Source organism: Leptonychotes weddellii, chromosome 6 (genome assembly GCF_054177405.1).
Source record: "Leptonychotes weddellii isolate Sample4059 chromosome 6, ASM5417740v2, whole genome shotgun sequence".
Classification (NCBI taxonomy): Eukaryota; Metazoa; Chordata; class Mammalia; order Carnivora; family Phocidae; genus Leptonychotes; species Leptonychotes weddellii.
The window spans coordinates 108,469,286-108,491,895 of record NC_138374.1 but is presented as its reverse complement, the minus strand read 5'-3'; the positions used below and the strand labels follow the sequence as shown (position 1 = coordinate 108,491,895).

The window sequence follows — 22,610 nt, the reverse complement described above, 5'->3', positions numbered from 1 at the left end:
CAAGGACCCTTCTCAAACACAGAGCATCCAGGTGACTACCCCGTAGGAGGCAAGGGGTGTTAAATGGAAAAATCAAATCAGAGTAATTCTCAAACTCTAGGATACCAAGGAGAAAGATTTTCAAACCAGAAAGTATGGAACAGTTATTATTAAAATGCAGCTAAGTTGTAAGAAGTTCAAGTAGAGTATCTGCTTTTTAAAAAATCAGTTCACATTACTAGATTCAAACAACTTACACCCTAGAATAATCAAATACTTCGCAATTATGATCTTGAATCAGCTGATAGGATTTCTTTTTAAAATGAAATAAAGATTTCTAGAATAAATAGTAATATATGCTCAGTACAGAAATAGAAAAAAAAAACAGAAGAAAAAGAAAACATTTCATAATCTGCTACAAATTTATTTGTATACATAACTCTAAATAATTAACATTCAATAATGTGAGCATATGTCCTAAAAGTATTTTAACCAAATATAATGGTATTTTTTAAAAAAGATTTATTTATTTATGACGGGGGCTGGGAGGGGCAGAGGGAGAAAAAGTCAAGCAGATTCCGTGCTGAGCATGGACCCAACTTGGGGCTTGATCCCAGGACCCAGAAATCATGACCTGAGCCAAAATCAAGAGTCAGGGGCTTAACCATCTTAACCATCTAACCAAGCCAGGTGCCCCCCAAATATAATGGTATTTAAGTATGTTCTAAATTTTCTTTTTACATAGTGTAATTTCTGCTTAAGATCCTTTTTCTGTGTTGTGAATTACCTCCTTAGGCTAGTTTCCTAGATAAAAATCTTTGAGAAAAACAATGGACAATGAAATAAATGACCAGTTTAAACATAACTTCTACTTATGTGGGGATGAAACAGTTAAACAGCAAAACCTTAGTGAGGCAACAAAACGACTGTTTTTTTAACCACACTGCTACCCCTGAAGAACGACTGATAATAACGCTCAGGAAATTAAACAGAGCATAGAAAACATCTAAGGAAGTAAATTAGGGTTGATAATTAACATCAAAAGCACACTATAGCAATACCTATATTTGTGTGTTTTTATGTTGCATTTAAATTTATTTATGTGTCTCTACATTTAAGTTAACTAGGAGTGTGGACATAGAACATTCTGAAGTATAGGTGCAATTATTCTTAGTTCATCATATTGTTGTTTTAAAATTCTGAATTAACAGAAACAGTAGACATTATTAAGAAGAGATATCTGAGCCAGTTAGTAGCCCCTAACTTCACCGGTAGTGAAATTCTGTTGCCAAGTGAGCACTGGTGCCTACAGGGGTCAGCTTTTCATTTTGCAGTGTGTTATGAAGTATGAGTGGCCTGATGTACAAAACACCAAATCTGAGGTCGGATGATTTGGGTTCAAGTTTTGCCCTGATCATTACCAGATGTATGACTTTGGACTAGTTAGGTAATGCTTGAAATTCACTTGGGAGATGGTCCGAAGATCCACCTCATAGACTGGATCTGCAGATTCACTGGGATGTCAATGAAAAACTCCCCAGAAGCCATAAAGTTTCTCACATATCTTAATTGTTGCTGTCATCACTTCTGCCCTCTGCATTACCCTGGCACAAGATTTAGTGGGGATTCACTGAGCAAGGGAGAGGTCATTTGCAAAAGAGCCAGAAACTCTCCTCACTAGCTCTGAAAACATTACCACTCGTATGGTGTGGTAAGAGCAGACTGTGTTTACTCATTTTTTTAGATTCCACATATAAGTGAAATCATGTGGTATTGGTATTTCTCAGTCTGACTTATTTCACTTAACATAATACCCTCCAGTTCTATCCACGTCGTTGCAAATGGCAAGATCTCATTCCTTTTGATGGCTGCATAATATTCCATTGTATATAGGTACCACATCTTCTTTATCCATTCATCTATGGATGGACGTTTATTCAGTTTGATGAGGTTTGATAAATGTATAGATATGTAATGTAACCTAACCTCAATCAATATATAGAAAGAATATTTTTGTTGCCCCCCAAAGTTCCCTCTTGCCCTTTTGCAGTCAGTCTTCCTACCCTTTTGCACTCCCTACTCTAAACAGTCACTAATTTGATTTCTGCCACTGTAAATTAGTTTTGTATGTTCTAGAAAATCACATAAATGGAATCATACAGTATATATTCTCATGGATCTAGCATCTCTTGCTCAGGATGTTTTTGAGATCTGTCCATATTTTGTATATCACTAATTTGTATGGAAGTACAACAACTGGTTTATCGTTTCAGCTGTTGATGGACATGTGAATTGTTTTCACTTGTGGCTATTATGAATAAAGCTGCTATAAACATTTATGTGCAAGTCTTTTGTAGACATGTTCTTACTCCCCTGGCTCAACACTCAGAGATGGAATTGTTGGGTCATAAGGTATCTGTTTAATTTTATAAGAAGTCACCAAAGTGTTTTCCAAAAATGGTTGTATCATCTTATATTCTCATCAGCAAGGAATGAGAGTCATTTCAGTTGTCCTGTATCCTTACCAACGCCTAGATTTTTGCAGTCTCTTTAAAATGTTAGTGATTCTAGTGGGTGTTTAGTAGTAACTCACGGTGCTTTTCATTTGCATTTTCCTGATGAGTAACCATGTTGAGCTTTTTTTCTTCCCCTGTGCTTATTTGGGTCACTCTAATATGTTCTTTCGTAAAATGTCTTCAAGCGACAGATGTGGAGGCACCGAGGTGTGGGTGGATAATGGTACCACTCTTGGAGGTAAAGCAGGCTTGAATTAGAGAGACAGGTGATGAATACGAAAATGAGCTCACTTCCTTAGGTTTCCTACATAAACTCAAAATCATCTTATATAGGCTCTTTTCTCCTGGGAAATCCTTTCTTCTCTTTTCTACCTATTAAAATTCTGATCTGGTATAGAGGTCAGGGGAGGTTTACCTAACTATGAAGTAAGAAAGAAAAATGGCCAGAGGTTGAAATAATGTCTTCAGGGCTAATGCTAATATATCTGCAGGATTTATTGAATGAACACGTAAGTCCTAGAGTCATAAAGAAGACAGACTAGTAACTATAATTTAACAAACATTTATTCAGAGCCTACAATGTGCATGGTATTACACTAGAGAGTAAAAGATATAAAGATAAATTAGACATTATACTGCCCTCAATAAGTTCAAATCTCCCTGAGATTTAGACTTGAACCTCAATTAGCCTATATGTGGCAGAATAAACAAAGAAAGTACCAGCAAGGAGAGTCCAAGTGCTCTGAAACTTGAGGACTGACATACAGGAGGGAGAAAGAAAGGGTATCACAGAAGTCTCAGAGGTGGAGGTGGTCTTTTCCTCCTCTTGAGGAAAAGAGTAACATTTTCAAGACTAATTGCAATTATTGTTTGCTTGAAGTGAACTGTCTTCTTTATTCCTATTTGGCTCTGTATAAGAAAGTGCAATTTATCCTGGGAAGTGCTCATCATTTGGGTAAATGACTTTTATTTGACAACTGAAAGAAAAGCGGTAGGAAAATATTTACCCACTAATGAATACTCCTGACACATATCAAGGAAACATTTAGCCTTAATTATGCACCAACAACTCTAAGGGGACACACGTAGTGGAAGGAGCATAATTTTGAGCTACTTAGACCTGGGTTCAAATCTTGGCTTTGCTATCTACAGCCTTTGGTCCAGTCATTTCCCCTCTGATCCTCTGTTTCTTCAAGTCAAAGTGGATGTTGTAATAGTTTACTCACGGCATTGATGTAATGGGTAAGCAGGAAGGTTAGGTCTCAAACTAAGAGCACATAGTACATGATCCTTAAATGCAAATTTCTTTCTTCTCTCCTCATCCTTGTGCGATTCTCACGAGTGTGATTCTGCTTCTCAATTTGAAAGATCATAAATCAAGGTAAACAAAACGCAGATGGACTGCAATGGAGGAAAGGAAAGAGGACAATGTTTAAACAAATCTGGACTTTGCAAATGACCTAATCTTTGCCAAAGAACATATTCCATTGGGTGGGGAAAGAATAAGGAGAATAACTGAATGATCTCAACACTATCAGCATCTCCTCTGGAAATTTTCTACTTCTCTTACAGATTTTTCAGATTCTGTGTCATGACATGTCCCTTTGTATAGATTACATGAGAAATGGGCAGGTTCTGGTATATGAAGTGTTCATTCATGTCAGTCATTGCTATCAGTTATTGCTAATATTTATGGTGCAAATATTTATGGTGCTTATGTATGTTATCTAATTTATCCTTCACAGAAACTCTAGGAGGTACGTAATACTATCACACCTGTTTTATGAATGAGGAATGTGTGGTACAGAGTGGTTGGAAAACCAGGCCACACAGAAAGTAAGGGAGCAATAACTGACTAATGTCAAATTAAGTCAGTTTGACTCTCCCAAACCCACCCACTCTGTCCCTGTGCTATGTTGTCACCCATCACATACACACACACTCCACACACTCACATTTACACACATACATACATGACACACACACAAATACACACACACACACACTCCACACACTCATTTACAGACATACGTACCTCACGCACACACAAATACACATACATACAGTACACACAGACACTAATACACATACACACACACTCCACACACTCATTTACAGACATACGTACCCCACGCACACACAAATACACATACATACAGTACACACACACTAATACACATACATACAGTACACACACTCATTTACACACATACGTACCCCACGCACACACAAATACACTTACATACAGTACACACACACTAATACACATACACACACACTCCACACACTCATTTACACACATACGTACCCCACGCACACACTAATACACATAGACACACACACACACTCCACATAATTTTTCTGGCTCCTGCCACCACTTCCTCCACTTGGCAAAAATTCGCTGTGATCTCAGAAAACTAGGGCTTGGCAAAGAAACATTTCCTTATGTGAGTCAGCCATTACACTTCCGTTGGTCATTGAGACTTTCCTCACACATGGGGAAGCCAGAGGCAGGGCAGGTGAAAATGCCACGTATTAGGCCACTTTACTGGGGACTGCTAAACGTTTACCTAGTGAGAAAAAACACACACAGTATCTGCCGTAGTGGGCGATAATCCAATTAGTGAAGTCCTGGAGGATGAACTTCCCTCGCGAGAAATAGGGGTCTGCCACTTAGTTTTTTAAAAATATGCCACTTTTTTTTCTTATGTTATGTCATGTTAGTCACCATCCAGTACATCATTAGTTTTTGATGTAGTGTTCCACAATTCATTGTTTGCATATAACACCCAGTGCTCCATGCAATACGTGCCCTCCTTAATACCCATCACCAGGCTAACCCATCCCCTACCCCCTCCCCTCTGAAACCCTCAGTTTGTTTCTTGGAGTCCATAGTCTCTCATGGTTCGTCTCCCCCACCGATTTCCGCCCCCTTCATTTTTCCCTTCCTTCTCCTAATGTCCTCCATGCTATTCTTTATGTTCCACAAATAAGTGAAACCATAGGATAATTGACTTTCTCTGTTTGACTTATTTCACTTAGCATAATCTCCTCCAGTCCCTCCCATGTTGATGCAAAAGTTGGGTATTCATCCTTTCTGATGCTGAGTAATATTCCATTGTATATATGGACCACATCTTCTTTATCCATTCGTCTATTGAGTGGCATCTCAGCTCTTTCCAGTTTGGCTATTGTGGACATTGCTGCTATGAACCATTGGGTGCATATGGCCCCTCTTTTCACTACATCTGTGTCTTTGGGGTAAATACCCAGTAGTGCAATTGCTGGGTCATAGGGTAGCTCTACTTTTAATTTTTTAAGGAACCTCCACACTGTTTTCCAAAGTGGCTGTACCAACTTGCATTCCCACCAACAGTGTAAGAGGGTTCCCCTTTCTTCACAACCTCTCCAACATTTGTTGTTTCTTGCCTTGTCAATTTTTGCCATTCTAACTGGTGTAAGGTGGTATCTCAACGTGGTTTTGATTCGAATTTCCCTGATGGCTAATGATGATGAACACTTTTTCATGTGTCTGTTGGCCATTTGTCTGTCTTCTTTGGAGAAGTGTCTGTTCATGTCTTCTGCCCGTTTTTTGACTTGATTATTGGTTTTTTGGGTGTTGAGTTTGAGAAGTTCTTTATAGATCTTGGATGTTAGCCCTTTGTCTGCAGTGTCATTTGCAAATATCTTCTCCCAAGTGAAAATGAACTATTGGGACTGTATCAATATAAAAAGCTTCTGCACAGCAAAGGAAATAGTCAACGAAACAAAGAGGAAACCCACAGAATGGGGTTATTGTGCACATTACAACTGCTCTCATTTGCAGCTGCATGGCAAAATACCTCAATAAAAAGTTTTTTGTTTTTCCTCGGCCATGTTAAGATTAATTGGGAATCATTCTAGGCTGAGTTCTGAATGTGAATATGAAATAGACGGCTCTCTTAGACTGGAGGACTGACAGACACATGGAGGACTTTGGGTAGTATTCCCTTATGTGAGTCAGCCATTATACTTCCGTTGGTCATTGAGACTTTCCTCACACATGGGGAAGCCAGAGGCAGGGCAGGTGTAGAGGAGGGGAGTAGAGGAGGGGACTGGGTCTGACAGTGTAAGCAGGGGAACCTTCCTGGAAGAGGCAATGCCTGAGCAATGTAACAGAGGGTCTAAGGATCCTAAGCCCAGCTCCATCCCCACAAGCCCTGTGGTTTGGGGCTAGTTACTTAACTTCCCTAAACACCGGGTTGCCTCACCTACAACTAGAGTGATAGTATTTGGCTCACAGTTTGGTACCCCTGGGCTTTCAGGAAATTGCACCATCCTCCTCTTTTTCCATTCCCCTCTCCTTCCGCTTTAGTGTCTATACTCGAATGTGGGGGGTTGCCTGTTTGAGTTTCAGTTTACACTCTCTCCCTTGGTCACCTTGCCTGCAGGCCTGTCTCATGCAGGCTCCGACTTAGTCTCCCGGTATGCTCATCTCACACTCTATATGTGCACACGGATCCCTGGCAGTTTACATTCAGCCAATGTGCAACCAAATTTGTTATTTCTTCCCTAAACTCCCTCTTGACTCTGGAATGGATAGTTCTTCTAAATAGGGCCCCTGGTCTCACAGACACCAAACCTCTGAGTCATCCTTAACGCTTTTTCTCCCCACTTGTTCCTTATCTAATCACTCAGCAAATTCTGTGGATTCCTCCTTCAAAACTTCTTCCATCAGAACAGACAGGAACACTTATGTGGTTATAGTAATTGTGTCAGGGGTTTTGTAGGGTAACAAGACTGTTTCTTTATTATAGATTTATTCATCTGAAAACTAAAATTAAAGACATTTCCATTCTCCAAACTTAACAGCCTGAACTATTGCACAGTTAGGGAAATTGGGTCTTTCCTGACAGAGTTGCTCCCACGGCAGCATCTTGCACACAACTTCCAAGCCAACCTTGGGCTTCCCTGCTTAAGATCTTCAACAGTCCCTCAGTGCTTCCAAGTCGCAGAAAAGGAAGAAGACTCGTGTTTAAAGCTCTCACACCTCTTCGCAACCTATCTCTCAGCCTCTTCAACCCTTTCTTCCATTGCTCTAGTTGGCTCCCCTACGCCTCTAAATATTCTTGGAATCAACTAACATTTTCCTGACTGTGAACACGTGCTCATACCATTCTTTTTTTTTTTTTTTTAAGATTTTTATTTATTTGTTTGACAGAGAGAGACACAGCGAGAGAGGGAACACAAGCAGGGGGAGTGGGAGAGGGAGAAGCAGGCTTTCCCGCTGAGCAGGGAGCCCGATGCGGGACTCGATCCCAGTACCCTGGGATCATGACCTGAGCCGAAGGCAGACGCTTAACGACTGAGCCACCCAGGCGCCCCTTAACTCACTGATTCTTTTTTTCTTTTTTTTTTTTTAAAGATTTTATTTATTTGACAGAGAGAGTCACAGCGAGAGAGGGAACACAAGCAGGGGGAGTGGGAGAGGGAGAAGCAGGCTTCCCGCCGAGCAGGGAGCCCGATGCGGGGCTTGATCCCAGGACCCCGGGATCATGACCTGAGCCAAAGGCAGACGCTTAACGACTGAGCCACCCAGGCGCCCCTGCTCATACCATTCTTATCACCTTTCATATTTTTTCCCTATTGCACTGATGTTCATTCGTCACATTTAGCTGAATCACCAGGCCGTTATCCTCCTCCACCCCAATGGCCATAGTCTTTTCTCTCTTTTTGACCCCCCGCGCTCCATTGGCTGTGGCATTCTCTTAACATTAATCACATAAAACCTCCCTAGTAGATTACAGATACTTGGACACAAGTATTGGCACATCCTTAATGTGCCTCTGAATACAATGTGCTCCCCGGTTTATTAAAAGTCTTTGATTCAGTCATTATATGGTTCCTGGGACAGAGTGAGAGCCATGATCCTTAACCTCTGCCAAAGTCATACACTTATTTGCTGTTTTTTAAAAATATTTTTGACATAATTACATTAACTTATTGTTTTGGAATTGGAAAGCTCTATAGAGACTATTTCAGCCCCATACTCTTGCTTAGTCAGTGTAGGAATGAGGCCTTAAGGGGTAGAGTGACTCAATGAGAACACACAGCTAGTTTTGGGGAAGGTCAAGTATGAGGACTTGGGTCAACTGCTGACACCGGAAGCAGCTGGGTTCCCAAAGCACCTCCCAAAATACCGAATTCACTGTCCTCTACACAGAAGAAACCTTCGCTAACTGGGTCCAATAAAAAGAATGTAGTGATGTAGAGTTGGAGAAGTACAGATTTTGAAATCAGACAAACTCGGTGTAGATTCAGGCCTGGTCACTTATTAGCTGCATGGGTTTTGGAAAATTACTTAGCTTTTCAGCTTTTTTCCTCATCTGTAAAATGTGGGCAATTATCTCCACTTGGTGAAGTGGTGTTGGTGAAATGGTGTCGTGTGTATGAAGTGATTGGAACACAACACACTGAAGCCATTATTTAAAATAATTCTCAGTAAGTTCCAAACTTGCATATTTCATTTTTCTTAATGCATAGAATTTCGTCACAGATCTTTTTTTCTAAATTGAGAAATGGATAGTGGATTTCTTTCTTTCCCTTTACTCTCAGAATGTTGAAATTTCGGGAAGTAGTCATAGTATTACTAAAAAGTCCCACCCAGTTATTCATGGAAAAGTTCCTTTTTTAAAAAAAAAAAGTACTATCAAGAACAAAATATTTTAGAAGGTGAATGTGTACAGCACTTAGTGTAGCTAAACTGGGTGCTAGAGATCTTTTTTTTAAAAAAACACTATCCAGAGCTCATTGTTCTCCTGGATAAAAAGGTATTACATTCACTTAATAAACACTTAGAGAGCTCTAACGGGCCTTGCTTGAAGTTAAGTCTTCAACAGCTCCATGACTGGCCTTGACCTTCAGCTCTTTTCCATAATGCCACCTTGCCTTTCACACCAGTTCTATGAGCTCAAGCAGGAATAAAGACTGCCTGCCTGTATAATGGTGGGACAGAAAGGAATGGTGGATAAAGTCATGGGAGAATAAACAAAGATCTGGTATCAATTCTAAAACACTGCTGGGCCCTGATATATTTTGTGTTTTTATATCACATACGGAAGTGAAAGCAAGATGTTTTAATATCAAATAGGAGGATCATGCCAGATAACTTTATTTTTTTAAAAGATTTTATTTATTTATTAGAGAGAGAGAGCACAAGAGGAAGAGGGAGAGGGAGAAGCAGACTCCCCGCTGAGCAGGGAGCCCGATGTGGGGCTCGATCCTAGGACCCACGTCGATCATGACCTGAGCCGAAGGCAGATGCTTAACTGACTGAGTCACCCAGGCGCCCCAATGCTAGATAATTTTAAAAGTCCCTCTACTCAACTTCTAAACTCTAGAATGTTTTAATACTGATAGGTTTCCATGAAAACCTATAGGAGTTCCTTTCTTGGAATCCCTATACAATTGGCTCCAGCATTGGGTAACACAGGGTTTATTCAGTTCACTACAGTAAACATGAGCCAGAGAAACAGAGAAAACTGTTGTCTTCCTTCTTACAAAGCTCTTACTAACCGGAAAAGAGTGATCAAAAACATTTAGGAAAGAATATCATTACTGGAGCCACAAATACCCCCACATCTGATCCATGGACCATGGCGTATTTCCAAGTTGAGGATTTCATTTAACCAGGGAAGGTATTCGAGGGGATAGGAAACCTAGGATGAACTCTGCTAACCAGACTGATGTGAATTACTAAAGGGAAATGCTCTTGGGGTTACTCTCCATAAAGATGATGTCCTTTTGTGTTTTTGACAGGGACAGTGCTGGACTGGGGGGAAGGAGAGACCTTTACTCTGACCAGCCCCGTATAGATTTGTGCTGCCCAGTGTGATCACCTGGAATGCTTTAAGTAATCCTTCTGCCCCCTTCCTTCCCATCCCCAGAGATTCTAATCTAAGTAGTCTGAAGTGTAGCTTGAGCATCTGGATTTTTTTTTTTTTTTTTTAAGCTCCCCACGTCACTCTAATGTGTGGCTAGTCTTGCAAACCACTGGAATATACCTAAGGTCTTCTAACAAACCTTCCTCTTAAAACCACCACCCTATCATTTCGTTTTCTGGCGCTTGGTTTTTGTTTGGGCATTTTTCTCCCCTCGCATCACACACGCACATTCCACGGGATGGTGCATTTCTCCCAGCAGTCGGACTAGAATAGTCCCAAAGTGGAATTCATGAGCTGTCCTTGGTAAATAAGGAGAACCCTGGCGAGGAAAGTGATTCCCACCCAAACATAGTATGAACAATGGTCACTCCTTGCTGTGTTGCCTGACCTGTTTTCTTGGGCCATTTCCCACTTGCTGTTTTCAGATTACGGAGTGTGCTAGCAGACCACACACTGTTTTTTCCCATTCCTTGTTGGCAGTTGACAGACCTCCAGTTGAAGGCACCAGGTCCCTGGGTGGGCACTCTTTCTCAGTTTCCAGGGGCTACCTGGGAATCCACCGCACCTTCTGCTCAGCTTGGCAGCACTCAAGAGCGCTAAATTTTCTGTTAACCTAATTCAGATTTCCAGGGAGCGAAGCCCTGGCCGCTTGAGCCACGCCCCTCTCCTCCGCCCCCGCCCCCCGGGCCCCCCAAGTGTTTTGTTTACTTGGAAAGCAGATATTTACATTTCCAGATGGGAGCTCGGCGCAGGCCCCACCCCAGCAAAGAGCAAAAGAGAATCCAGGCGACCGGCCAGAGAGCCCCTCTCCCGGCCCATTATCCCCCTTCCCCAGTCTAGGGTCTCTAGGGGAGCGAGCCGCGAGAGTCCCCCGCCCTCGCCCTGCCCGGCACCTGGTGCGAGCTAAACTCTCCTCCGCCCGTCTCTTCGCCCCACCCATTGTGATTCAGAGCCCCAACCCCGCCCAGGCGCTCATTTAACTCGCCTGGGGCCATAGCCAGGCGCTGCTGCTTCTTACAGCTCCTTGCTGGAGCCCGCTTCCCCTTACTCCGGATCCCGGGCCCTGGGCGCCATGGGCCTTCTCCGCGGGCCGCTGCTCCTGCTGCTGCTATTGCTGGGTCCACCTGCGGCTCAGGGTGAGCGGGGGCTGGGGGGTCCGGCCCCGCCAGGGGAACCCTTAGGCTGGTGGGAGGGGCTGGATCCGTCTCCGCGACGACCGGGAAGTCTGGGGACCCGGGGAGGTGAAGAATGTGGGCATGGGTAAATCGTTCCCGTAATCCTCTACCCTTAAGGCTCGGAGCTCCTACTGGCACGATCCCTTGGGGACAGGGAGAGGATCTCCGGGCTGTCCTGCAGTGTGGGGTCTTGCTGTGCTGGACCCCAGCTAGCACGGCTTCAGGAGTGAGGAGGGGACCGTTGAGGAAGCGCGGGCTGAGTTTGCGGAGCAGCCAAACCTGGGGAAGCCGAAGGGCAGGGCTCAAAGAGTGAATTCTGAATCCCCCAACATCTTTTTAAGGGTGGGAGGCCAGAGTTGACCACTGTCACCTCTTAAACGTGCTGCACGGGGCGCTACCCGTTAGCATATCTTGTCTTCCAGGTGGAACGTTCCACGGGGGCGTCTGTCTTTATTGTGTGCTTAGTAACAGTATCAATGTGGAGATCAATTCTAAACCACTCTTTTTTTTTCTTTTTTTTTTTAAATAATGAAAGGGAGAGGTTGATTCTGTCCTTATTTTGAGACTGAATTAATTGACAAGACAGGCAGCCTAGCAAATTCTTGGTATGTCGGTTCAGCACTGTATGGAAACCTTACCTGTGCATCAAAAGCCTTGGCTGCTTCCCTTACTCCTCTTGCAAAAGGAATGTTGCTATGAAGTGAAAAGTGTTATTTCCTTCAGTTCTGTTTTTTCTTTTCTTTTTTTCTTTTTTTCTTTTTTCCTCCCTAGGTGACTGCAACATTCCCCCAGAGGTACCTAATGCCCAACCAACTTTGGGAGATCTCTTGAGTTTTCAAGAAGGAACCACAGTAACATACAAATGTAATGAAGGCTTTGTAAAGGTTCCTGGCAGGGCCGACTCAGTGGTCTGTCTCAACAATACATGGTCAGAGGTGGCAGAATTTTGTAGCCGTAAGTTCTTCATTTTTGTATATGTAAGTTACGGGAATGGAATGTATCTTGTTAGCTTAATTTTATCCCTCTTCAGCATGAGTGGTAATCGATAGTTTTCAAGCATTAGGAAACCCCAGGGTATATATACCTGACACTTCACACTGCAGCTAACTGACCACATTACTTCCCAGAATAGGTCCTGCTTCTTCATTAACAGGTTTGGACTTTCTGTTGTTGTTCTCTGCCCCACCCCCTGCCCCCACCTAATGCTGTACCTCCTGAACTAATAGAATAAACAATAGGTACAATTTAGGATGTAAATTATATATGAAGATGTTTGGCAATCACCTCGCGACACATAACATAGGTCTTCTGTGTTCTTAAATTTCATTTTGTAAAGTAGGACTCACCAAATACAACTCTGTGGTAGCATTTTAAAAAGTTCTCTGTATTTCCCTCAAAACCTATCACTAGATGCATAGTCCTATATTAACTTTGACAGAGACAAGTAAAGATAAAGATGAGACTTGGTTCCTAGCTTTGGACAACCTGGAGTAATAGAAGGTACAGGAAATATAGAAACTGCCACGAGTATTTTGTGAAACCAGTGTGAAATCAACTTGAACCTTTGGGTTCTGTGTGTGCAGGATAGAAGGCAGTGGTTGAAGTACTTAAGCCTTTGCACATGTATCATGTTTTAGAGTTTATAATGCTTCTACATAGCTGACTCCATTGACTCCTTCATGAGTGGACAACCCCATGAGTGGAGTAGGGACTCTTACCCCCATTTTTCAGTAAGGAGGTAGTCTGGGGAAATAGTCCCCCAGAAGTCAAGTAACTTCTTGACATCAGCAGTTCTTATGCAGGAGAGCCAGGGTCCAAACTTGAGTCTTTGGACTATAAAGTCCATGTCCCTTCCACTGTACCATGCCTCTCCACATTCACATTTGCCCAGGTGTTTACCGTTTATAAATACTTTTATGTACACCCCTGGCTCACCTGATCTGTGGCCTTCTGGGTTGTTGTGAGGATGAAATGAGTTTATACATATAAAACATTTAGAAGTAGTCAATAAATATTAGCTATTATTGTTACTGTTATTGTTGTTCAGGACATTAGCCCCAGGGGTCTGAGGAAATACTGGTTCTCCTCTCACCCCTGTCCTCCTTTGGGCAGGTAAGGGTCAGTGGCAGAACTGTGCCAGGCAACTAAAATGTGTTATATTTCCTGAGTTGTAGGCATAGTGATATCTAGGTACCAAATTTACTAATTAGGAAATAGAAGTATATACGTGAATGTGCTTGACATACTGTGAATGTTGTAGTGATATTATTATAGTTAAATATCAAATATGTACAAAGAAGTACAGAAAAAGGGGTGATGTAAGGACCAAATAATTCTGGATAATTAAACACAGATTATCAAATAAGGTGATATTAGTTATATTGTTGCTTTTCCTTTTTTTTTTTTTTTTATTGTTGCTTTTCCTAATACTTTTAGGTAGCTGTGACGTTCCAACCAGACTACTTTTTGCATCTCTCAAAAAGTCTTTTACCAAACAGAATTATTTCCCAGCGGGTTCCATTGTGGAATATGAATGCCGACCTGGCTTCCAAAGGAACCGTTTTCTCTCAGGAAAACTAACTTGCCTTCAGAATTTTACGTGGTCCAAACCAGATGAATTTTGTAAAAGTGAGTATAATTTTACAGAGTATTCGTAATCATATGGTATTTGGGGAAATAGTATTTCTTCCTTCATTCATGCTGGAAGTCCATGTGTACATATTATTACTTTGAATGATTCTGAAAAGAACCATTAGAGTAATTTTATAATTTTGTTCTAAATTAGGCCAACTAAATACTTGTGAGATGGGAGTATTAATTTATTCACATTTAATTTGTTTAAGGTTACCTAAGATGTAATAAGCGTATATTCTAAATATAGTGTTTTATTTGAAACTTACAAAATGAAGGAAGGATTTTAAAAAGTCTAAGAATAAGAAATGTCAATAGTTCAGATGATGAATTTGCATAGAAGTGCCTGATAATTTAATGAAAAAAAAATCAATTTGTTTTCTCTTCTAGAAAAATCATGTCCTAATCCTGGAGATTTAAGACATGGCCATGTCAGCATACCAACTGACCTATTATATGGTTCATCTATCTCCTTCTCATGTAACGAGGGGTAAGTTTTGGCATACTACGTATTTATACTCTATATTTAACAAATGTAAAAACAAATTAGGACTTAAGATGGAAGTTTTTAGACTTGTGGTCAGTGTTTACAAGCTAGTCTCAATAAAACAACTCCTTTGCTCAAAGATCTTTCATCATGAGCTCATCATGGTTAAATTTAATAAAATGAGGGCAAGAAAGGACAATTTCTTATAACACCAAATTCTCTCACTTGTTAGATTTCAGTACGTATGTGATTCATTATAAAATTATAAATGTGACTAGTAAAGGGAAAAACCTGTAACATGTTGGCACTTGCAGAAATTATATCCTTCAAGTGTTCAAGTGAAACCAATCCTTACTTTACCTAAATAATGAATTTGCATTTTTTTCTGTATGCAAACCACCTGTTGCAAAATATTATGTGTTAAAAACATTTACTCCTAGTATAAAAATATCATGCTGACCTGAGGTCTTTTCTAAGTTCTCTATGTAGGGAAAAGGAACTCACTCTTTGGGTATCATCAGTGTCTCAGAGACTGCTGGAAACTTTATGTTCATTTTCTCATTAAATATCTGCATATTGAATTATGATATTTTACTCTGTGTGTGTGTGTGTGTGTGTACCTGCTCTTTATAAAATAAAAATATCAACATCATGTGTCTCCTGTACGCAACAGAGATACTTGGATCGTTAATATGATTAATATCAAATCTGGGCAGTACTTTGAGCCTTAAAATATAAATATGTTCTATTATTCTATGAAGCCTCTGTTGATCTTTTAGAATTCAGAAATATAAAATATTCAAGCATCTATATCACTTTAAAATGTTTCAAAATACTTTCCTGTTTTCTCATGTGGACCCCACCCAAATAAAAAACGTTTTGTATGTCTTATACTTTCGTATCCTTTGTATATCACCTTTTTTAATTTAATTTTTTCTTTTCCTTTAAACTGCCATGTGAACTTTGATCAACTTGTTTTGTCTCCATCTACTGGTGTAGTAAATATTTTAAGATGATATTTTGGAGAACTTAAGGGAAGCCAAACGAGTGGATGAAACCTAACTTTTTTTTCTCCCCTCATTGCTTTAGGTACAGGCTAGTTGGTGAAACTTCTAGTTACTGTTCCCTTGTAGACGAGGGTGTTGGGTGGAGTGATCCATTTCCCGAATGCCAAGGTAAGACTGAAAAAAAACCTAAGCACTCTAGTGTGAGGCTGAATAGTGAATGGTAAATTACTTTCTCTCATGAAGAATTATCCACATTGTGTATTTGTAGTACCCCCCACTTCCAGTGTAGGAGTGTCTTAGCTAATTTAAAGGTCTTTATTAGTGGGGCACTTGGGTGGCTCAGTCGTTAAGCGTCTGCCTTCAGCTCAGGTCATGATCCCAGAGTCCTGGGATCGAGCCCCGCATCAGGCCCCAGCCGCATCGGGATCCCTGCTTGGCGGGAAGCCTGCTTCTCCCTCTCCCACTCCCCCTGCTTGTGTTCCCTCTCTTGCTGTGTCTCTCTCTGTCAAATAAATAAATAAAATCTTTAAAAAAAATAAAAATAAAGATCTTTATTAGTAATGTTTCTTAATTTATTAGCTGCAGAGATAAAGGATTAGAAAAACCCAACAAACTCCAAAACAAACAAACAAAACAAATAAACAAAACCCCAGCAAACAGGTGTATATTGTGGTTGGTCATTTATTATCCTACCTTTCCTTCTAACAATCAAGCAAAATAGATACAGGGTTTTTCTTCCCCATAATTTTTAATTTTATGAATTAAAATATTCTTGATCAGAGAGTCTATATGACCTGAACCTACATCCCAAAATAAATGGCAAGAGAAGGCATTTAACCCAGATCTCTGGACATCAAACCCATCATTTTTCTAGGACTCAGTGTTGCCTCTTTTAGGATTATGAAGAGAGCTAATTATCTATAAATGTTTTGAAATGGGATTGATTTTTCATGATTAGAGAAATAAGGTTATACAATAAAGAAGAAATATGATTTCTGCACTTGAAGATCTTATCTTCTTAGAGGGAGATTAGGACATAGAAATAGTATCATAAATGCATGTATCCAGTCAAATTTATATCCACTAGAGGCATATGTCTCCTGAAAATTGAGAGGAGTAAAATATGTGCAGCATATTTCTTTTTCTTCTTAAGAAAAAAAATGCAACGTTTAAAAATGTAGGCTTTATTGTTTCTCCCATCTTTGCTAAAATTATCGCTAAGGTCAAGTTTTGGGTGTTATTAGGAGCAGAAAACGAGACTAGACTTAGTGGATTTGACAAGAGTGTCTTGATTGACACACTGCGGTAGGAAATGTATGGGGTCAGTTGATATGAAGACAAATAAAATGAAGTCTTGCCAACCAAGAGCTTGCAGGTGTAAGCTTGGTCACACCCAGATACCCTCCTACACCACACACCACCTTGAGCTCTACCCTCCTATGTCTGCTACTTCCCCTTTTTCTCATTATTAGTACTTCGAAATTTTCAGCATTACTACCCACCACCCACCTTTCCCATTTCCGTCATCTAGCAAGGGATGTTGTAAATGATACTAAAGTGAGTTTGGACAGCAAACTTACTCAAATAGGCATCCCCTTCTGGCACTGTGAGAAGCCTCTGATGCATGTAAATGCACAACATGGCCCACACGCCCAAGTCATGTACTGGGGGACCTCCCCCCACCCCCATGGCATACTGAACTTTGGACTACAGGTGTATACAACAATCAGGACCATGTGATACATATACTAAAATTGGAACAATACAGAGAAGATTAGCATGGCCCTTGTTCAAGGATGTCACACAAATTTGTAGTGTTCCAAAAAAAAAAAAAAAAAGAATATTGACTGGGAGAAGGGACAGTTTCAGGCCCTGCAGGGGGGAATTCCGAGGGCCCGTTCCTAGAGCAGAATTTACAGTGGGGTGGGGGAAGAGCTCTCAGTGAGCATACCCACAGCCCTGCAGATACCCCACTGGTAGGGAGAAGCACAGTCCGAAGAGGGCCGTAGCCTCTTAAAGTGCAGGAGCTGGGGCAGGAGTCCCACTTGCCTGAGTTCAAAGGTGATGCTGATTGCATTGGCCCCCATTCTTGGGACTGTTAATGTTTCATCCACATTCTACCCAGAGTGATCCATCTGAAACACAGATGTGACTTATCTCTTCCGTCTTAAACTTACACGTCTCCTCATCACTTACAAAGTCCAAACTCCTTAGTAAAGCATACGAGGGTTGGCATGGTCTCCCCACTTCACACTCATGTCTTGCCCTCATACTCTATGCTCTATCCATGCAATGTGGATCCATTGCATTTTTTATCAGGGCTACTGCCAAGGTGGGGGCTCTAGTACGGTTTTCCGAGTGCCGCTGCTCAATACGTTTACTTTAAGTAGAAGGCTGTGCGTCAATGTATGCTTAACAAAATTTGATCCTAAAAGTCAAAATGTAGTCCTGACACTTCAGATATTTCACTCTGTCAGAATCATCTGTTCTTATTTCCCAAGTATGCCACTTGACTTCTAGGCTCCTTCCATTTGGCATCATTTCCCCCTGGAACGCAGAGCAATGCCCTCTGCTCTGCTCTCTTAGCAGAAGGGTATGTCTCAGTATTACACTCAAGTTCCATTTCCTCCTTAACATCTCTGCCCTGCTTTCACCTCTGAACTCCGGCAGTATGGGCTTTTTCTAGCACAATTTGATATGTAATGTGTGAGGACTTTATTGTAATTTTTGCTTCACATATATGTTCTAGATCTTATTTCTATACATTGGTCTCAAAGTTAGCATTCATGTTTTACACCATTTGTATCCAGAGCTCCAAATACACTACTCATTACTTAATAGGTATTTCTAAGCTCCCTGGTTTTGATAATGCTGAATTTAGAAAAATGGTAGGTTTTTACTTTTTTAAAATAAGTTATTTAACATGTTTTAATCTTACCTATTAAAGTAAGTAATTGGCAGTTTTATTAATGTAAAATATGTTGGACTTTTTTTTAAAGAAATTTTCTGTCCAGAACCACCAGAAATTAGCAATGGATTCATTCTGGATCCACGGGACACTTATGTGTATCAACAGACTATAAAATATAGATGTAATGAAAGCTTCACCCTGATCGGAGAGAACTCTATTTATTGTACTGTTAGAGGTGACCAAGGAGAATGGAGTGGCCTGCCACCTGAATGCAAAGGTAATGAGTTTGCATTGTTGTATTTTTGTTTTATTTATACCTTTAGGTCTATATATGGGCTACAGAGATTCTATGAACTCCCTGAGAAATGAATGGAAAATGTGGTACATATACGTATTTTTATTTTTCTGGGGGGTGCAATTTTTCATCAGATTCTTAGAGGGGTCTATGACTTCCAAGGAAGGAGGAAACACTGATATGGAGAATATGTGGTAATGTATGAATAAATAAATAAATGCATACACACACACAGTGTATGTATGGACCCCCAGCCCAGGTGCACCTCAGGGTGGCTTGCCTTCACTCTCGACCCCCAGGAATTCTAGTTCATTCAGTCCTGGTCGTTTCCACCCTTGTATCTCATGCCTTTCAAAATATGACTTAAAAAAAATCTATCCAGATTTTGTAGTTATTATAAAGGAAATATTGGCCTACCGTGGCTTACTTGGGCACTACCCTAGACTTGTAAGCTCCTAAATAACTGATAATTTAATAAAACAGGGGGAAATAAATATGAAATGTATCACATAGCCAGATTAAGAAGTAACATGTCTCATGTTTTTAGTGAGTTAGCTTGCATTTGCTATTTCTTACCATATCCCCTTCAATAAGTTAACATTAATATGAAAAGTAAATAAAATGGTTTATTTTCTTCAGTTGGGAGGGAACCTTAGACTAAACTGAGGGATCTAGATCGTGATCCCAGTAGGCGGTATTTAAGCAATGTGATATGTGATGCCAGGGTGACTTGAGCTCCCTTTATAATTATACTTGGAATTATGTTAGCATGAATTTTTAAATATCAGTGCTTGTTGAAAACAGTTGTTTGTTATAAATGGCATACATCAACAGGGAAGTAATATTAAAACCATGCAGACGGGTATAAAATGTAAAGTAACAATCTCTCTGTCCCTAGTCCTTCTCTCAGAAGTAACCATCGTTCACAAATGTTTGCATTTGATTCTAGAAAATAAACATACATACACATATTTATATTTTTAATCATAGCAGTTGTATGAATATATCATTTATTTAACCTATTGAGGGAAATTTAGTTTTTGATTCTAGCTAGTTTGTTTGTTTGTTTTTTAATTATTATTACAAAAGATGCTGCAACAAATATTGGGCATCTGGAATTGCACAAGTGTGCAAGTGCATTTTGTACAGTAAATTCTTTGCAGGGTACTTGCTGGAACAAAGGGACATGCATTAAACTTTTGACAGACGTTACCAACATTGTTTCCAAAGAAACTGTAGCAGTTCACTCTCCCAGGAATAGTGCTTCACTGTGCTGGCTCTCCGCACCCCTAACGATAATGGTTAGTATGAAGTGGAGATGTGACAACTGTATGGTGAGAATTTCATTATATTGTCTGAATTAATTTAATTATGGGAGAAATTTGGTATGTGTTTGCTTCTTAATCTGGCTATGTGATACACTCCATATTTATTTTCCCCTGTTTTATTAAATTATCAGTTATTTAGAGCTTACAAGTCTAAGGTAGTGCCCGAGTAGGCCATGGTAGGCCAGTATTTCCTTTATAATAACTACAAAATCTGGATAGTTTTTTTTTTTAAGTCATATTTTGAAAGGCATGAGATACAAGGGTGGGAACGACCAGGACTGAATGAACTAGAATTCCTGGGGGTCGAGAGTGAAGGCAAGCCACCCTGATGTACACCTGGGCTGGGGGTCCATCGTGACCCACTTAAAAGACCACTGCCAGGAAAGAGAGAAACTGGCCAAGCTTTTAGTGGTTGTGGTGGGCTAGAAAAATATACTGAAAATTGAGGTCCTCAATGCAGAGCCAGTTTTTCCCAAGGGCCATTTGCTGATTTCTTGGGCTGTGGGGGAGACTGGGGGTTAGACCCAAAGCTTCCAAAGTACAAAATGCAGTCTCTCAGATCCTTCTGGTATTTGGGCAACAAATATCAGAGGAAGAAGCTTGAATCAAGCATACACTCCTGTCCCCCTTAACACATTTGTGCCCATTTTGAAGCTATGTGGGGAAGGAGGCTGGATTGCTGGGCTGGGGACTCCTGAAGGACAGACCTGCATCTCCCACAGTTTCTCAGGGCTGAGGAAACAAAGATTCCCAGGCTGTCGAGGAAAAGCCCAGAGGGACAACTCCCAAGGAACAGAGGCAAGAGTAGAAGTAGACTGAGTTTTACTAAGGCTGAGACCCAGCTCAGTCCCTCCAGGGCTGAGGATGTGATCACCTCCAACCAGTCTGCCTGTCAGAAAAGGGGACTCTCTTGGAAGATCATACCATCTGAATGTTTTATATACAATGTCAGTAATACAATAAAAGAGTTATTAGACATGGAGAGAAGTAAGAAATTATAACCAAATCAGGGGAAAATAAATCCAGATAAAGGAGATCCAGATAATTGAGTTAGCAGATGAGGACTTTAAAATCAGTGGTTAATATGTTTAAGGTATTAAAGGAAAAGAGAAATAGAGAATTTCAACAAAGAACTGGAATCTATAAAAATAAAGTAGACATTCTACAACTTTTGAAAAATATACAATCTGAAATGAAGAGCACAATAGGTTTAACAGTGATTTGGCCACAGTATTAGGAACAAGAAGGAAGATTCATTAATAATGCCCAGAAGCACAAAACGGGGGGGTTGGGGGAGGAGGGGATGTAAAACATAGATGAAACTTTAGGAGATATTTGAGACATGTTAAACTGTTCTAACATAGGTTAGCTAAGAGGAGAGACAGAGAAAGAGAGAAAGAGGAGCAGAAGTATTCAAGGAGATGACAGAATGCTCCAAAACTGATGAAATACATCAGCACATTCCAAAGGTTCTCGGGACTCTTAGCAGAATAAAAATAAAACCACTTCCCGGCATGTCATGGCAAAAATTTTGGCAACTCAAAACAATAATAAAAGCATCAAGAGACAAAAAGACAACATTATCTTCAAAGGAGCAACACCAAACCTGACCACAGGCTTCTCAACAAAAATTATGGAAGCCAAAGACAATGAGAAGAAATCCTCCAAGTTAAGGATAAGAAAATGACTGCTCACCTAGGAGTCTTTACCCAATGAATATATGCTTTAAAACTGAATGCAAAATGAAGATGTTCTCATGCGAAAACTACGGGAACTTGTCACCAGAAGACCAGACCTGCACAGAACAACAAAGTAAAAGCATTCCTTCAAGTAGAATGAAAATAATCCCAAGTAAAACATGAAAATGCAAGAGGAAATGAAGAACACTAGCAAAGGTACATGAATAGGTACTGTACGAAATGATAAATGCATTGTCTTCTAGGGTTTGATGTGTATGTCGAATACAAGTGTATAAGAGCAACAGAGCAAAAGGCAATAAGAGGTAAATTGCATTTAAAAGTTATGAGGTTCTGGCAATACTAAAAAGCTGTAAAAATGTTAATTTGCATAATTGACTTATAGTCTAATACATACTGTAATCTCTAGGGCCGCCATGAAAATAATAGTGAAAGAAAGTATAAATCATAAGCTAACAAAGGAATGATAATGAACACTTCATCCAAAAGGAAACAAGAGAAGAAGGGGAACATAGAATAAATGGGTGGAAAAGCAAACTGATAGTAAGGTGTTTGCTATAAACCCAACTCTATCAATAATTACACAGTGTGATTTAAGTAAGATTGTCAGACTGATTTTAAAAAATCCTATTTGCTGTTTACAAGAGACAAAATTTAATGAT

The 22,610-nt window shown here is 40.3% G+C and overlaps 1 protein-coding gene, 1 long non-coding RNA gene and 1 other non-coding gene across 15 annotated transcripts in view; 2 read left to right on the top strand and 1 right to left on the bottom strand.

Moving 5' to 3' along the window:
• The window catches only part of LOC145722332 (uncharacterized), a 48,682-nt gene extending 37,111 nt beyond the window's left edge, over window positions 1-11,571 (bottom strand). For all 3 annotated transcript variants that reach the window (XR_014146514.1, XR_014146513.1, XR_014146512.1), the window contains exon 1: window positions 11,466-11,571. This is a non-coding gene — a long non-coding RNA (uncharacterized LOC145722332). The remainder of the gene's footprint in view (window positions 1-11,465) is intronic.
• CD55 (CD55 molecule (Cromer blood group)) overlaps window positions 11,421-22,610 on the top strand; it is a 41,825-nt gene continuing 30,635 nt past the window's right edge. For all 11 annotated transcript variants that reach the window (XR_014146511.1, XR_014146510.1, XM_081824918.1 and 8 more), the window contains exons 1-6: window positions 11,421-11,553; window positions 12,364-12,546; window positions 14,029-14,220; window positions 14,614-14,713; window positions 15,800-15,885; window positions 18,717-18,905. Coding sequence is in view for 9 of the 11 variants with exons in the window: in XM_081824918.1 (XP_081681044.1) it covers window positions 11,490-11,553; window positions 12,364-12,546; window positions 14,029-14,220; window positions 14,614-14,713; window positions 15,800-15,885; window positions 18,717-18,905 (814 nt within the window). In the remaining 2 variants the exon portion in view is untranslated. The remainder of the gene's footprint in view (window positions 11,554-12,363; window positions 12,547-14,028; window positions 14,221-14,613; window positions 14,714-15,799; window positions 15,886-18,716; window positions 18,906-22,610) is intronic.
• Window positions 17,447-17,549, top strand: LOC115939925 (U6 spliceosomal RNA). The gene has a single exon (XR_014146720.1). It is a non-coding gene; the product is annotated as a U6 spliceosomal RNA (small nuclear RNA).